The 16,141-nt window shown below is 51.9% G+C and overlaps 1 protein-coding gene across 2 annotated transcripts in view; it reads left to right on the top strand.

Moving 5' to 3' along the window:
- The window catches only part of ARHGAP22 (Rho GTPase activating protein 22), a 160,959-nt gene that overhangs the window by 59,220 nt on the left and 85,598 nt on the right, over positions 1-16,141 (top strand). For both annotated transcript variants that reach the window (XM_087431820.1, XM_087431819.1), the window contains exon 3: positions 3,338-3,425. In XM_087431820.1, coding sequence (XP_087287946.1) covers positions 3,338-3,425 — 88 coding nt within the window. The remainder of the gene's footprint in view (positions 1-3,337; positions 3,426-16,141) is intronic.

Here is a 16,141-nt window from a genome sequence, read left to right as displayed (position 1 = left end):
GCCTCCTTTCTCTAAGTGCCCCTAGACCAGTGGTTCTCAAAGTGTATTCCCCAGGGCCAGCAGCATCAGAAAACTGGCTAGAAATGCAGATTCTCCTACTTTCTCCAGACCAGTCAATCGGAAACCCCAGGGTGGGTCCAATGCTAGGCTTGCCAGCAATTGTTAAACACGTCCATTATTGGAAATTAAATCATACGAACCTACAATTAAATAAATTATATTAAAAACAAAGGTAATAAGCACTCAAAATGTATCATTCCCTAATTGATTGTCTTCACGTACCTATGCTCTTGAGGTTATTGACCTCTACCGTATCTATGTGGTGGGAACACGATGGTGCATCTTCCTGGCTCCACGTTCAGTGGTGTTATGAAATCAGCCACGGGGGTATTCATGTCACAGAAGTTTGCAAACACGACAAACCAGGTAGCCTTACGTTTTCACGGATCCTGTTGTTACATCTTTACTACCACACCACCAGACCCAGGGCTCTGTGTTTGAACAGCCCTGGGGTGATTCTGATGCCCACTCGAGATTGAGACCTACTCTGAGTGTTTCAGCTGGATGCTTCAGACTGACTCCTCACATGTCTTTTCATCACAGACGTAACAAGTGCCACGTGGAGAATGGGAGAGCAGACTCCCTCTGCTCCCCTGCCCCCTCCCGCTCGTCTCTCTCCCACTCCCTGGACACCCCCAATGCTGTGCCTGAGCAAAATGCTGGCATCAAAGCTGTGCTCTTGACCCGTGGGATGCAGGAGGGATCTGGGCAGCCGAAAGCCAGTTCTGAGGGCCCCCTGCAGTGGTGGGGGCCACACTGGGATTCCCCTGAGTGAGAGGGGAGCCATGGGCCCAAAGTCAGAGCCTGGCGCTCCATGGCGGCTTCTTGCACACCATGCCTGCTGGCGGCTGCTGTCACACACGTTACGGGGCAAAGTGCTCCAGCATCAGGCACACCTGGGTGAACATCCCAGCTTCCCTTGTGAGCAGTGGGCCAAGGGGGCTGGTGGCTTCACCTCTCTGACCTCCATCTGCTCACCCAGGAAGATGGGAATAGTAGTACCTACTCCCATGGGGCCTCTAGAAAGATTAAATCCAATAATTTAGACAAAGGAAGGAATATAGTACAAGCTCCGTAAACAGTAGCTCTTACTGCTTTTCCATTTCGCTGGAGTAGAAAGTATGACAATGTCGATATCATTACTCCCACTTTATGGATGACAGATATTGAGGCACAGAGGAAAACAAGCAAAGTACCCAGAATTACACAGAGAAGTTACTGGAGGGGTCGGCCCCGTGGCTTAGCGGTTGGGTGCTCGTGCTCTGCTGCTGGCAGCCCGGGTTGGGATCCCGGGCGTGCACCAACACACCGCTTCTCCGGCCATGCTGAGGCCACATCCCACATACAGCAACTAGAAGGATGTGCAGCTATGACATACAACTATCTACTGGGGCTTTGGGGTAAAAAAATAAATAAATAAAATCTTTAAACAAAAAAAAAGAAGTTACTGGAACAGCAAACACCAGAGACCCCTCCCATTAGCCAGTGATGGATCTCATCCACACCTCTAATGAGCACGTTTCCCCATCCCACGGCTGCCATCCTAATTTATCCCCGTAGCTCCAGGTTCCCTAGAGAGAACATCACCATTAATTCAGCTATAACAATTACCAGCTGGTTCCCTGGTTTATTGCTGTAATTTCTCTCAAGCGAGCATCTGTGGGTAAAGGCGTCGTTCTGCCTTATGGACGTTGCTTAAGTGAGAAGAGGCGTTTCCGTGGTCCTTGCGGCACAGGACTGCAGCAGCCACGTGGAGGCTCCAGGCACCCGGTTAAAGCTAGGAATTGCCTGGAAAAGATGCGGGTGGGGAGAGGAGAGCTGTGTGAGCATGCGGGGGATGGGGGGCTGGAGGTGACATGGATAAAGCAGATGACCACGCCCCTCACCTGGGCCAGTGCAGAAGCAGGAATGCTGTTCCCCCACCCAGCATCAAGACTTGACACACAATAATAATTGGAGTATATTTAGGAAACACACATTTCATTATGTACCAGGCACTGCTCTAAGGACTTCCCAAGTACTAATTCATTTAATGCTCACAAGAGCCCTACAAAATACTATTATTGTTCCTATTTCACAGATAAGGAAATCAGGAGGTTGCACAGAGAGGTTAAGCAATTTGCCTGAGGTCACACAGCCAGCAAGTAGCTGAGCCAGAATTTGAACCCGAGCGGTTAGGCTGTAGGGATGGAGTTTTAATATGGGCTTCCCATGCAGAAAACCAAAAATGTGCAGTCAGAGCCACATACAGTCTTAAGCTGAGGAGATCAGAGCATGAATGAAATGAAGAAAGGCCTCAGCAGAGATCAGTCACTAACATTGAGAAGGGGACAAAAGAGGCCCTGCCTAGCCTGGTGGGTGGGGACAGGGTGAGTCAAGGTGGTTATGACAGCCCCTCATCTACAGTAGGACCTCCTGAACAGGAATCTGGCATCTCAATTTACTGTCCCATTGTACGGATGTGGAAACCGAGGTTCAGAGACGTTAAGTGGTTTTCCTAAGGTCACACAGCCCAGAAGTACAAGGCTGGGACTCAAACCCAGCTTACCCGTCCTTACACTCCATGCTCTTTCCCTGCACCTTTTAGCCTGGCTACCAGATTTCAGCATTACGGAGCAAGGTGGGGTCCCCCCGTAACGTACACACGCCGGTATACCAGGCACATGGCACTATCCGTGCTGGATCCCTTCCGTGTGGTAGCTGACCCACGTTTAACAGGGAGAGAAGTGAAATCCTACCCAGCCAGGAGGGGGCAGGACTGGACTCACACAGATCTTCGGATTTTCTCCCCCGTGTCACCTAGGGACAGTCACACACAAGAAGCCAGCCCCCATGTGCCAGCCTCCCTCTCCCTGACGGTCTACAGCCAGAAGTCCTGCCCCAGCAAGGCTGCGGATGGGCGCATTGGAACAGGGGGGTCCCCGAATGATGGGAGCCTACCCCCCTGCTCCAGACCTGCATTGCCACGCCTTAACCAGGATGGTGACAACTCAGGTGGTCCTGGCACCGCCTGTGGGGGGAGCTCCTCCAACTGTGCGTGCACACCATGGTGCTGCCCCCTCCACCAGGAACCCCTGCAGGGTCTCGTCTGCGCCTGGTCCCTGCTGTGGACAGGAGGCCTGTGTGGCCCCCGGCACCCACCCTGCCCGGCCACGGCCTGGAGGGCTGGGCCCCTGACCCTGCGGCCCCACCCTCCGTTCTCCAGGCGCCCCGACGCCAGGAGCCCTCTCCTAGCCATCTCACGGCCCCTGTGTTTGTGTTTGTTTCTCCACTTTAGGGGTTTATTTCTCTACAAGGGACCCAGGTGACAGAACTCCTTCCCGGCCCCGAGGACCCAGGGAAGCACCGCTTTGAGATCAGCCCAGGTAGGCCGAGCACCAGTCAGCCCTGGGGTTGGCCCCGGTGGCCCTAGTGCAGGAGTCGCGGCGCCTGGGGCCTGGGCAGGGCAGGTCTCCTTCACCAAACTCCTCCCTGCGTGAACGCCAGTGCTGGCTCTAAGCACAACTCGGAAATTTGGGCCAAATCTAGAGGATATGGCAAACTTGGGGGGAAATTTAGAAAATCCAGTCAGTTATCTGGATAGTTAGCTTTTTGGTGAGAGGCAAACGTGGGTATTTAAATTCACAATAACATAAGGAAGAAGCCAATCAATGGGGACACCTTGGGGTGAAGGTCCAAACACAAGATCTGGCTCATATGCAGATGTGTCCAGAGAAGACCACAGATTCAGAGCTTAAAATCAGCCTTATCATGAACCCCAAAACTGAGAACTGCAGTGTGGTGGGAGGAAGGGAAATAATTTAACCGAAAGAATCGCTGTCATGTTAGCAGTTACAAAACAATTTTTACAGTTCCCAGTTTTCAAATGTGATTGTCATTGAACTAAGTGAATGTGCCTTACGCGGATGAGCCGGTCCGTGTACAGAAAGGCCGGCTTCTGCAGTCAGGTGGTGTCTTATAAGCTTGGCCTTCCCCAGAAGCAGAGCCTGAGACCAGGATCTGAGCAGTTTGTACAGATGGAGGAGATTCCCGAGCAGCATGGGGAGGGGAGGAGAGCCAGTCGGTGTGCTAGAGTGGGCTGCTGCTGCGGACTCTGGGGCTCCTTCCCAGTGGGGACTTCTGGAGACTGTGGGGAACAGGCCTCAGAGGTGTCTACCCAAGGAGTGAGGAGGCTGGGGGGACACCCACCAACTCCCAGCAGCCAGTAATTGAGAACTGCTCCCCGGGAGCTGACTCTGGCATTTCTGGCCTGCCCTGTGCATGGCCAATCGCCCTGCAGACAGAGATGGCCTCCAGGAAGATGTGCAGGTGCTGGAGGAAAGAGGCCGCTGGTGTGAATGAGAACAGTGAGTGCCCAGGGGTCTGGGCAGGGCCCCAGGAGTGTCGGCTGCAGGCAGCCAGTTGTCATGTCCTGCCAGTGTGCCGTCCACATGTAGACTTCCTGACGGGGAGTGGTGGCTGTGAACTGAGTGTGCTAGGGCCTCCCTGGGGTCTGGGAGCCAGCAGGTTTACAGTTTCAGATGATGTGATGATGAGGTGAGCTGGCTGTTCACTGAGGCACAGGCCAGCCCAGGCTCAGGCCAGCAAGCAGCGGCCCATTGGGAGCAGGAGTGAGCAAATCCACCGGGGCCGGGGCATGTTCACTTCTGCTCTGTCCACACCGGGAATTCCAGGAGGCCCAGGCTGCAGGTGAAGTGCAGGGAGACCCTCCCAACTGCACGCCCCATGTGCAAAATGCAAGTTCCCATGGCTTCATTTGGGTGTTTCCTACTTGGCTATTTCATCTACTGCAAGAACCTTGGTACTAAAAGTGCACATTAGAAGGTGGCCCCAGAGGGATCACAGGGTGTAGAGGGGACCATAGAGCCTTGGTTGACAATGCAGAGGAGTAAAGGCTTCTGCGAAGAAGATAGAGAAGAAACGAAGGAGGGCAGTGAGGCAGACAGGGCCCTGCCATCTGGGGGACGGGGGAGCTGGGCAAGCGGAGGAGAGCTGGGGGAGAGGCGGGGCCCCGGCCCTGGGAGTCGGGGAGGAGTGAGGTGAGGCCAGAACTGAGGGTGGGGGTCAACACACCCCAGCCATAAACCCAGAAAGGCTCTGAGGGCCTGCCTCAAGGACCCAACGGGGAAAAGCACCTGTGTGCATGCTCTGGCTGGGGGTCAGAGCTCTTTACAAGGATTTCTTGACTCTGGGGGAAGAAGACCCATGTAAGATAGCATCTTCGCAGGTTTGGGGATTAGGACGTGCACATCTTTGTGGGGCCATTATTCTGCCCTCTAAGGTAGGGGGTGCTTTTATGCCTGTTTTATAAAAAAGTTCACTGGGGGTTAGAAAGGATAGGTGACTTGTCTAAAGACACACAGCTAGACAGTAGTGGGGTCAGGGCCTGTACCCAGGCAGTCTGACTTCCACAGCCACACACTTCAGCTGCCCTCCGACAGGGCACCTCGTACAGGTTCTAGCATCTTCCCACCTGGGCCCGGGAGGGCTAGGAGTGCAGTTACAGGAAGGAAAGCTCCCTGCACCCTTTATCCCAAGCCCAGCAGTGGTCTGAGCACCGGATCCTGCAGATCCTGACAGCCGTCATCTCTGTCCTCTTCCTTTGCACACACGTGCAGCCACTCCTGAAGGCCTTGGGGGCAGGGAATGGGGGACCGGCAGCTGTGAGTCTGCTCAGGGAAAGTGGGTCGGGTGTGAGCAGTGAGGGGTTCAGTCAGCCTTTGGGGAGCGCAGAGGAGGAAAGACTCAATGGCCTCCCCTGGACGCATCATTCTGGCCCAGGAGGCCCGGGGGGTGTGTGGGGGGGGAGTGTCTGCCACACCCAATACCCCAGGGGGGATACTTGACAACTCCCGGAAATGTGATAGAAACCCACGTATGATAATGCATAAGATCAACGACATTAATTTTAAGTCATAGTTCTGGTTGTGCTGTTCAGCAGTAGGAAAAAAATCACCATTTTTCACCAAGGTAGGATTAAAACCATGAGGAAGAATTCTACTGTGGGTGCCATCTAGTGGAGGGACCTGCCAATTCCACGACAGGCCGTGCTGCCCTCCTGCCCGCCCCCAGCTGTTGCAGCCAGGCCACACCTATGATTCTTGGGGCTCCCACAGTCACTAAGTAGGGGGGCTGCAGCTTGAGCCAGCTCCAGCCCCAGAGCCCCGCTCTCCACCCACACTCTGAGGCTAGCTCGCGGGTCAGGCCGGAAGGAGCCAGGCCCGAGGAGGGGGCTGGGACTCAAGGACACTGGGTCTCCTTGCCACCTGGGCCTCTTCTGCCAGGGCAGTTAGCTGCCTGGTGTGATATTGTGATTTGTAATAAGAAATATGTATTTGGTCTTTGTCCCAATTCCCTGCCCAGAGCTTCTAAAACCCTTGGAATTTCCTAAGTGTTAAGAGCAATCGAGGTGTCCTTTGTTATGTTGATGAATGACTTTTGGACTGCTCCTGAGGATGGGGGCTGGTTGCCAGTGGAGCCCACCCTGTGATTGGAGGGTTGGAACTTTCAGTCCCACCCTCGGACCCCTGGGGAGGGGAGAGGGGCTGGAGGGTGAGTCGTTTGCCGATGGCCAATGATTTAACCAAACGTGCCTATGTGATGAAACCTCCATAAAAAACCTAAAAGAGCAGGGTATGGAGAGCTTCTGGGTTGGTGAACATGTGAAGATTTGGGGAGAGTGTCATGCTCAGAGAGGGCGTGGAAGTTCCGAGGACCCTTCCCACATACCTTGCCTTATGCATCTCTTCCATCGGGCTGTTCCTGAGTTATGTCCTTTTATAATAAATCGGTAATCTAGAAAGTAAAGTATTTCCTTGAGTTCTGTGAGATTCTCTAGCAAATTACCAAAGCAGGGAGAGGTGGTCATTGGAACCCCTGATCTATAGCAGTTGGTCAGAAGCACAGGTGACAACCTGGTCTTCTGATTGGCATCTTGTTAACTCAGGTGAAAGGGAAATTGGCTAGAGGCTATGGGGCCACACAGAATCATCTGGAAGCTGGAGAGCTGCGTGTGGGAGGGGCAGGCAGTAGGGCTGCTCAGGGGTCCCAGAACCAGCAGCAGAGAGTGGGTCAGTGCTCTGTGCTAGGGGCGTTGAATCCCTGTGGACTCTTTAGTCCTGGCGTCGCTCGCTCAAGTCTGAAGTCTCGGGGGCTGTGTTTAGGCCTCTGGCGACACTGGGGTGTTGAGGAAAGGCCTGTCCACTCCAGCACCTGGACAGACCCTCTCACCAAGGCTCAGACAGTGGGAGCAAGGAGCCCCTGCAGGAAGGGAGGGAGGTGACAGGTGGCAGTCTCCATCAAACGTGCACCACACCAGACACAGTCCATGGTTCTGTCTTTGTGGGGCCGGGTGCCACATCGCTGGCCTTGGCCCTTTCCACAGAGCCACACCAGGGCCCAGAACAGGGTGCCCTTCCAGGCGCATTTCCTCCTGGGAGTACAAGGAGCCCAGTGTTCAGCGCTTTCAGCCCTGAGTGAGACATGAACAGCCCCCCTGAATCTGAGGGAGGAGAAGGGCAGGGAAGTGCTGTCTTCTTGAGCAGGAGGAAGACATGAAGAGTATAAACGGCTGCTCTAAAGTCTGGGCCCGGTTCCCATCACAGGAGCCTGTCTGCTTTGGGCCCCGCAGACCGTATTTCTCAAGATGAAGTGCTGGAGACTCCGGTGGAAGCCACCCAGTCCCGAGGCCTGGCAGGCGCTCTGCTCTCCCAGGCCGCCTCCCTCCCACTCCCCAAACACTGGGTGGGCACCTGTGGGCAGTGGGCCTGGGTGCGCGATGGCTTGGAGGTCTTGGGCTTTCCGCTCCAACCAGGAGATGAGGGCTGGGGTACGAGCAGTGGCACCCCATGGAACTCAGGGACACGGGGCCAGTTGTCCCAAGTGTGCCAGGGGTGCAGATGCTCCCCAGAGGCGGGCAGTGTCCCACACAGAGAGGAAGGTTCCAGGGCCGGCCGGTGGCGCAAGTGGTTGAGTGTGCGCACTCCGCTGTGGCAGCCCGGGGTTCGCCGGTTCAGATCCTGGGCGCGCACCGACACACTGCTTGTCAAAACCGTGCTGTCGTGGCGTCACATATAAAGTGGAGGGAGATGGGCATGGATGTTAGCCCAGGGCCAGTCTTCCTCAGCAAAAAGAGGAGGATTGGCAGATGTTAGCTCAGGGCCAGTCTTCCTCACACACAAAAGAAAAAAGTAAAAAAAAAAAAAAAATTAGAGAGGAAGCTTCCGGAGGAGAGTCGGGAGTCCCAGCCAGGTGCTGTCTCCCTTTTGCACCTGTCTTCTGCACTCTCCCAGCAGGGCATGCCCTCCGGAAACATCCAGCACTAGCTGGTGTCCTACTGCCTGTCTCTCCAAGAGTCAGGGAGACCCCAACAGAAGCCCAGCCCTGCCACCTAGGACCTGCGTGGTACTGGACAAGTCACTGAATGTCGCTGTCCCTCTGTTGTGTCACTTGTGAATCGGGGCCGGTAATGGAGCCCCGTACCTGGGGTTTGGTGAGGATGCTGTGAGGTCCCAGTGCCTGGCTCAGAGTCGGGGCCTTATGCCTTTATATTCTTCCCTCCTCCCTGCCATCGCTCTGTTTACAATTACTAATAATAACAACACGGTTACTGCTTAGCTAGTACCTGTAAGTAAACAATCCCAATACTGGGTGATCAGTGCTCTGACAGAGGCGTCCGCAGGGCCCAGAGCCCAGAGTGGGAAGAGGGGTGACTTGCCTTGGTGGTTAGGGGAGGTTTCCACAGACGAACATTCCCAGAATGGTCCAGGAAGGGGGACAGAGTTCCCAAAAGGCACAGAGGCCTGGAGAAGTGTGGTGTACGGAGACCCAGGGAGTAGAGGACCAAGGTGGAAAGGTGGGCAGGAGCCGGGTCCCAGAGGGCCTCAGAGAGGCTTGGACTTCAGCCGCTGAAAGTCTTCCACTGGCAGGAGGGATGCTGAAAACCAAAACCGTACGTTAGAAAGAGCACTGGGGGTAGTGATGGGGGATAGCAAGGACCAGGCAGGAGGTGAGGGGGAGCTGTCACTCATCTTCACCACCCCCCCCCCCCGCCTTGCCCTGACCAGTGTCCACAGACAAGACCCTCTGCCACAGGAGGAACGGGACGAGAGGCCTTGCCAAAGTGCTCTCAGGGAGGCAGCTCAGAAGCCTGGCCGCTCAAAGCCAAGCCCTGATTCTTTCTGTGCAGTTACAAGCTCGTGTGCCAAGTTCTCAAGCAAGGGGCCCTAATCAGGCACATCTCTACCTTTGGGGCCTGTTCCAGTGGGTTCCAGACCCAACTCAGCCCCTGACTCGCTGGGGGAACCGGATCAAGTTTCCTCCCTTCTCTGGGTCTCAGTTTCCCAGTCTGTAAGAGGGCGGGCCTTGGTGGCCTCTGAGGCATCACCAGAAAGAATGGGTTCCAGCAGTTTCTTGTGGCTACGCTGGGTCTTTGCAGCCACGCTCGGGCATTGAGCTCGTAGCTGCCTCTCCTTATCCGCCTGCAGCTGGGAGCAGATAGAACTGCTGCCTGCTATCTCTGAGGCCTGACCTTGAAACGCAGCCAGCACACACAGATTACTCTGTGGAAGCAGACTGACACCGTGCTCCTGACATCCACAGAGCATCGCTCATCTCATTAGCCGCCTCCTGGGCGGGATGCTGATCTCGGCCTGTCTCGGCACCTGGTACCGGCCAGCCTGCCTATCAGCCTGACCTCAAGTGGCCCCGCTGAGTTTGCCTGCAGAGCACCAGACGATGGGGAATGACTGGAAATGATATCCGACAAGAAGTTCACCAGAGGTCCCCATCGGAGAGTGGGAGAATCAGCAAGTACGAGGGTGGCTCGGCCACTTGTACCTCCCTGCTTTGCGGCCTGGCCCTCCTGTTGTGACCTCACCTTTCTCAACTAAACCCAGGACCAGGTGTGGGAAACTCCCACTGTGTCCCAGGAAATAGATGCCCTTGAAGAAGAGCGTGCAGTTCATTCCTTTGCCCAAAATCACATTCTAGAGCAGCTCTGTTCAATAGAAATATAATGCAGGACACATTTGAGATGAAATGAATGATTCCAGTGCTCAGTTACCCCGGCCACAATCCGAGTGCCCGGCAGCACTTGGGCAGGTGCACGGATCCAGACTCCAGGCTTCCTGCTGCTCATCCTCATCCCTGCTGTCTCCCACCTGGGGCGTTCTCATTCGAACCTGCACTTGCTTCTGTGATTGCACCTTTCACACGCTATTGCAAGTGCCTCTTGGTTTTTCACTTTCTTTTCTTCTGGGGGGCAGTTATGTTGCTCTTGTCAGACTTAGGGCTTCTCAAAGGCAGGGTCCGTGTCTGATTCATATCTACAGCTTCAGCCTGGTGCTCAGTGCCTGGCCTGGAGGAGGAGCACAGGAAGAGTTGCTCACAGTTGTGCAAATATCCTGGGGCATGAGGCAGTTTGACTGAACCATTCGGTGTGGCACTGCACATGCAGTGTCAGGTGGAAGGGGAATGTGGCTGGTTAGCTGGAGAGTCAGCCAGGGTCAGACCCCAAAGCGCCTTGTGTATCAGGCTCAGGCATCTGGACAATCTTACAGGCAATGAGGAGCCACTGAAGGCTCCTCAACAGGGGAGAGGTATGATCATATTTAGCAATAATGAGAAGATCAGATTGGGCGTGGGGTCATGAAGGGGGCCCAGGGAGCAATTGGGGGGCTGCTTTAATAGAGCAGCAGGCACTGGATGCTGACAAGCCGGATCCAAGCAGGGGCCAGGAGGACAGGGGCTAGCTGAGAGGCAGAATGGCCAGACCCCGTGAGGGAGCGGATGCTGGAGGTGGAGCCCAGGATGACTGCCAGGTTGCTGGGCAGCTAAGAAAGGACATACAGGAGGAGAAGCAGTTTGGGGATAAAGATGACTGGGTTACCATGAGATCACAGAAGCCCAGGCTAGCAGCAGTGCAACCTGGATTGATGTCTCTGATGATGGTGCAGTTAAGTATCTTGACTGTGGTGATGGTTTCACGAAGCTACACATATGATAAAATTGCATAGATTCCCCCACTGTACCCACACACACACAGGAGTCCCTGTAGAACTGGTGAAATCTGAATCAGCCCTGTGGATGGTACCGAGGTCAGTTTCCTGGTTTTGCTGATGTGCGATAGCTGTGTGAGACGTTAACGCTAAGGGAGGCTGGGGGAAGGGTGCGTGGGACCTCACTGTACATCTCACTGTACAACTTCGTGTGAATCTGGAATTATTTCAAAATAAAAACTTTTTTAAATTTTATTTATTATTATTATTATTATTTTTCTCTGTAAGGAAGATTAGCCCTGAGCTAACATCCGATGCCAATCCTCCTCTTTTTGCTGAGGAAGACTGGCCCTGGGCTAACATCCGTGCCCATCTTCCTCTACTTTACGTAGGATGCCACCACAGCACGGCTCAACAAGCGGTGCATCGGTGCACACCCTGGATCCGAACCGGTGAACCCCGGGCCACTGAAGTGTAGCGCACTCACTCAACTGCTGTGCCACCGGGCCAGCCTCTATTTTTTATTATTTTATTGAGGTCATAATGGTTTATAACATTGTGTAATTTCAGGTGTACATTATTATTTATCAGTTTCTGTATAGACTGCATCGTGCTCACCACCAATTGTCTAATTTTTATCCGTCACTGTACATATGTGCCCCTTTACCCCTTTCACCCAACCCCCAGCCCCCTTCTGCTCTAGTAACCACTAATCAATTCTCTTTATCCATGTGTTTGTTTATCTTCCACATATGAGTGAAATCACATGGTGTTTGCCTGTCTCTGTCTGTCTTATTTCGCTTAACATAATACCTTCAAGGTCCATCCATGTTGTCCCAAATGGGACGATTTTGTCTTTTATTATGGCTGAGTAGTATTCCATTGTGTATACATACCACATCTTCTATATCCATTCATAAAAACTTTTTTAAAAGTACCTACCCCATAGTGTTGTGGTGAAATGATGCACCTATATCTTAGGGCAATACCTGGCCTGTGTTAAGTATGCAATAAAGTTAGCAAGTAGTGTAACAGGTTGTCTGCAAATGCGAGAAACAGGGCAAACGTATTTTTATAGAGTGTGTTAGTAACCTTGTCAAACAATATGCTCAGTGTGCTTTTCTTCAACCTCCAGACACTTTTTCGGATAAAGTGCCTCTGAATTTAAAGCAATGGGTCCAGTTGTTTATCTTTTAAAAAGTAAAAGAAATACAGTACTTTCTCTGAATTTTGTGACTTTTTGAACACTCTCTGGTGTATTTATTGATTGACAACTGGGCCCATTGTTTCTTAGAAGTGTTTCACTTGAAAACACATTGAGAACATTATTTAAAAATTTGGCAAACGTGCTATTTAACAGTTGACTTCACATTTCCTGACTTTGCAGACAGCTGTGTGTGCGCTCACCTACCTATGATGACTGTTGTCCGTCTGCCGCCTTCTGTATGGCTGGCCCCTCTCACTTCGCATATCCTGCCCCAGGGACAGGTATATGTTTGCTGACTGACAGAATGAAAAGCCACTCACCAAGGGAAACCTGCTAATTCCTCCAAGAGCAATTGGCCACGTTCCTGGGTCAGCAGTAGAAATGAGTTCCCGATATTAACATTTTCTGCAAGACACAAACAGCATGAGATTCTTCAAGTCATTTGTTGAGTTTCTTTTTTAGAAAAGGAAGTGGGAAGGGGACCCTACACTGTATCGGCTCAATCTTCCTGACACCACGGTGAGTGGACGTTACACCTTGTTCTACAGATGTGGAAACTGAGGCACAGAGGGGTAACTTGTCCAAAGTCACATGATTAGTACAAGGTGGAGTCCAGACTCCAGGGTCTCACTCTTAGCAGGCTGCCAATAGGAGCCCAGGCAGGTGCTGGGCACCTCGGCCCTGAGACACAGAGAGGCACGGACAGAAATTCCTCAGTTAGAGATATGCACACCAGATAGGGAAGAGGCGATGTGCTGGAGGAGGCACGCTCAGTGCCAGCTCAGAACAGAGATGTAGATAAAATGCTTCACAAGTGATCTCTGTTAGACTAAATCTAGATAAATTAGGATATGGGGAGGAATGTGGCAGGGATTAGCGGGTAGGGGGTTGATGACCCAGGTTACTTCTGGGAAGCCAAGCCCAGGTACAGAGGAGAGCCTTCAGCTTAGGAACTTGCTTACACACAAGGCTATTCTTTAGTCCAGCTCCTTCCTACTCAAGCTGTGGTCCATGGGCCAGCTGCATCCGCATCACCTGGAAGCTTGTTGCAAATACAGCCTCTGGGGCCCCACTTGGAACTACTGCAACAGAATCTGTGTTATAGCAATCTGTCCTGGGTGACTGGTGTGCATATTCAAATGCGAGAAGTGCTGCTCTGGAGAGAAACAACATCAGTGCTACCCAGCCCTGAACTCTGAGATCCTGAGGGAGGAGACTCCATCTGTGCACTCAGAGCCTGGTGCCTGCCTCTAAAGGTGCTTGATAAACTAAATCAGTGAAGGAGTAATAACTCAAAATCAGGAAGAGATCTGAAAGTGATGGTAGAGAGAGGCAAACAATAACAAGAAATTGAGTCTAGTCCTCAGGCTGCAAACCAAGGCTGATTACCCATGGGCTGATTCTGGCCCATAAACATATTTTGTTTGGGTCATGAAATACTTTTAAAAGCAAAATATTTTACTCATAAAAAATATAGATTTCTATACAATAAATTTGGGCCTGCTTTCTCCATATAAACAATTGGCAGGAGCTCAGTAACAGCTGCCCCTTTTAGACAGAGCATTCTCCAGTTGGCCAGAATCCCCACCACTCTCTATTGCCCCCCACACCTGTTTTTTCAGTTCTGATCTCTCTATAAGGGTTTGACTCTATGAGCCCTAGTGTAGATAAAAAACTCAAAATCAAAGCCAGCTAGAAAATGATAGTTATTGTACATTGGCTAAATCATTTGACACCCCCAGGTATTTGTCAGGTGGGGTTGTGGTTAAGGGTAATGTGCTCAGTCACACTGTCTGAGTTTCAGGTCTGGCTCAGCTTCTCCCCAGGTCTGGGGTCCAGAGCAAGTCACATAACCCCAAACTTCAGGCTCTTCCTCTGTAAAATGGCCTCAATCGATAAAAGCAGCTCCGTGTGGAGCATGAAGCTCTGTGCCTGGCACATGGCTGGCAGGAGCTAATTAGGAAGACATAGCTAATTGCAGTTGCCACAGCAAAATAACACACAGGAAGGCAGCTATTCATTCCCCCTATTTCTAAAATATCAATATTTATTTATTTATTTATTTTTGTGAGGAAGATCAGCCCTGAGCTAACATCAGTGCTCATCCTCCTCTTTTTGCTGAGGAAGACCGGCTCTGAGCTAACATCTATTGCCAATCCTCCTCCTTTTTTTCCCCAAAGCGGTGCGTCAGTGCGCGCCCGGGATCCGAACCCGGGCCGCCAGTAGCGGAGCGCACGCACTTAACTGCTAAGCCACGGGGCCGGCCCTAAAATATCAATATCTTCCATAAAATGGTATACAGAATACATAAAATTTTAAAATTCAGTGAAGCTAAATATTTTATACATTACTAGAGTAAGGACTTACTGGTTCTCTTCCTCCTCTGTTGATTATGGAGGAATAGAAAACCACTTTCAAAACAAGTTTTCCTTTACTGGATCCAAACTTCTACTGCAGCATATCCCTGAGTGTAAATGATGCCGATTTTTTTAAAATATGTCACAAAAACACCTGTAGTTCAGCATTTTTTAAAAGCACATTATTCTGGAGTACCAGAATGTTAAAAAGTGGGGTTACGATCACTAAAAAACACCAGATTTGGAAGTTCTTCTGAAGGTCTGTGACCCCTTCCTGGGTTCTGAGCACACGGCTGTCCCCGCTGCTCTCCTGCATGCTTGACGGGGAGGAAACAGAGCTGGGGAGGCTGAGCTGGGAAAGGGTCCTTGTTATCCCTCCAAAATCACGTCCACCGGAAACCTCGGAACGTGACCTTATTTGGAAATAGGTTCTTTGCCAATGCAGTTTGTTAAGATGAGGTCATATTGGAGTAGGCTGGGCCCTAAATTCGATGACTGATGTCCTTATAGGAAGAGGGAAATTTGTCAGCTCTAAGTTGAATAAGTTCTGAGGATGTAATGTACAGCATGGGACTATAGTTGATAACACTGTATTGTATAATTGAAATTTGCTAAGAGAGTAGAACTTAAATTTCCTCACCAAAAAAAAAAAAAAGATAACTATGTGAGGTGATGGATGTGTTAATTAACTCGATGAGGGGAATCCTTTCACAACGTATACTTATATCAAATCACCACGATGTACACTTTAAATATCTTAGAATTTTATTTGTCCATTATACCTCAATAAAGCTGAAAAAAGAAGAAGACAGAAGTTTGGGCCCACAGACACACAAGGGTGAGGTGGTGTGAAGACAGAGACAGAGAGTGCAGTGATGCACCCACGAGGCAAGGAACGCCAAGGATTGCCGGGCACACCAGAAGCTAGGAGAGAGGCATGAAAAGACCCTTCCTCGAGCCTTTGGAGGGAGCACGGCCCTGCCAACACTTGATTTTGGACTTTAAGTCTCTAGAACTCTGAGAGAACGAATTCCTGTTGTTTTAAGGCACCCAGTTTGCGGTAATTTGCCACGGGAGCCCTAGGAAACTCCTAGAGTCAGGAAGTTGGAAGTGAAGCTGCCAGAGCGAGTGGCCCTTCTCAGCAGGACCCTGCCTTCGCTGAGCTTAGGAATCCAGCCCGTACTTTTAGGAGCCGAAACCCAGAAGACCCGGCTCATCTTCCTACCCTCCTCCCCTGGCGGGTCACCCGTCTTCCTGCACCCCCCCGTGTCCAGCCCCTCCGTGATGGTGGATGCCGCTCCTGCTGTGCACGTCATTCGCTGGGCCTGCAGCACCGCCTGGTGACGTCCAGGTGCTGCCTGTGGTTGGGTGGGAAGAGCAGAGCTGCAGGAGTCCGAGAGACCCAGGAAAGAACCGGCTTTTCCTGGCTGTGAGCACCGCCTAGGAAAGTCCCCTCATCTCCCTGAGCCCCACGGGATGGTGGTAATACTGACCTTGATGGGCCCTGGCAGGGATGGTGG

This window comes from Ceratotherium simum, chromosome 6 (genome assembly GCF_057802395.1).
Source record: "Ceratotherium simum simum isolate JZ-2026a chromosome 6, ASM5780239v1, whole genome shotgun sequence".
Lineage (NCBI taxonomy): Eukaryota > Metazoa > Chordata > Mammalia > Perissodactyla > Rhinocerotidae > Ceratotherium > Ceratotherium simum.
This window is presented reverse-complemented; position numbering and strand designations above follow the sequence as displayed.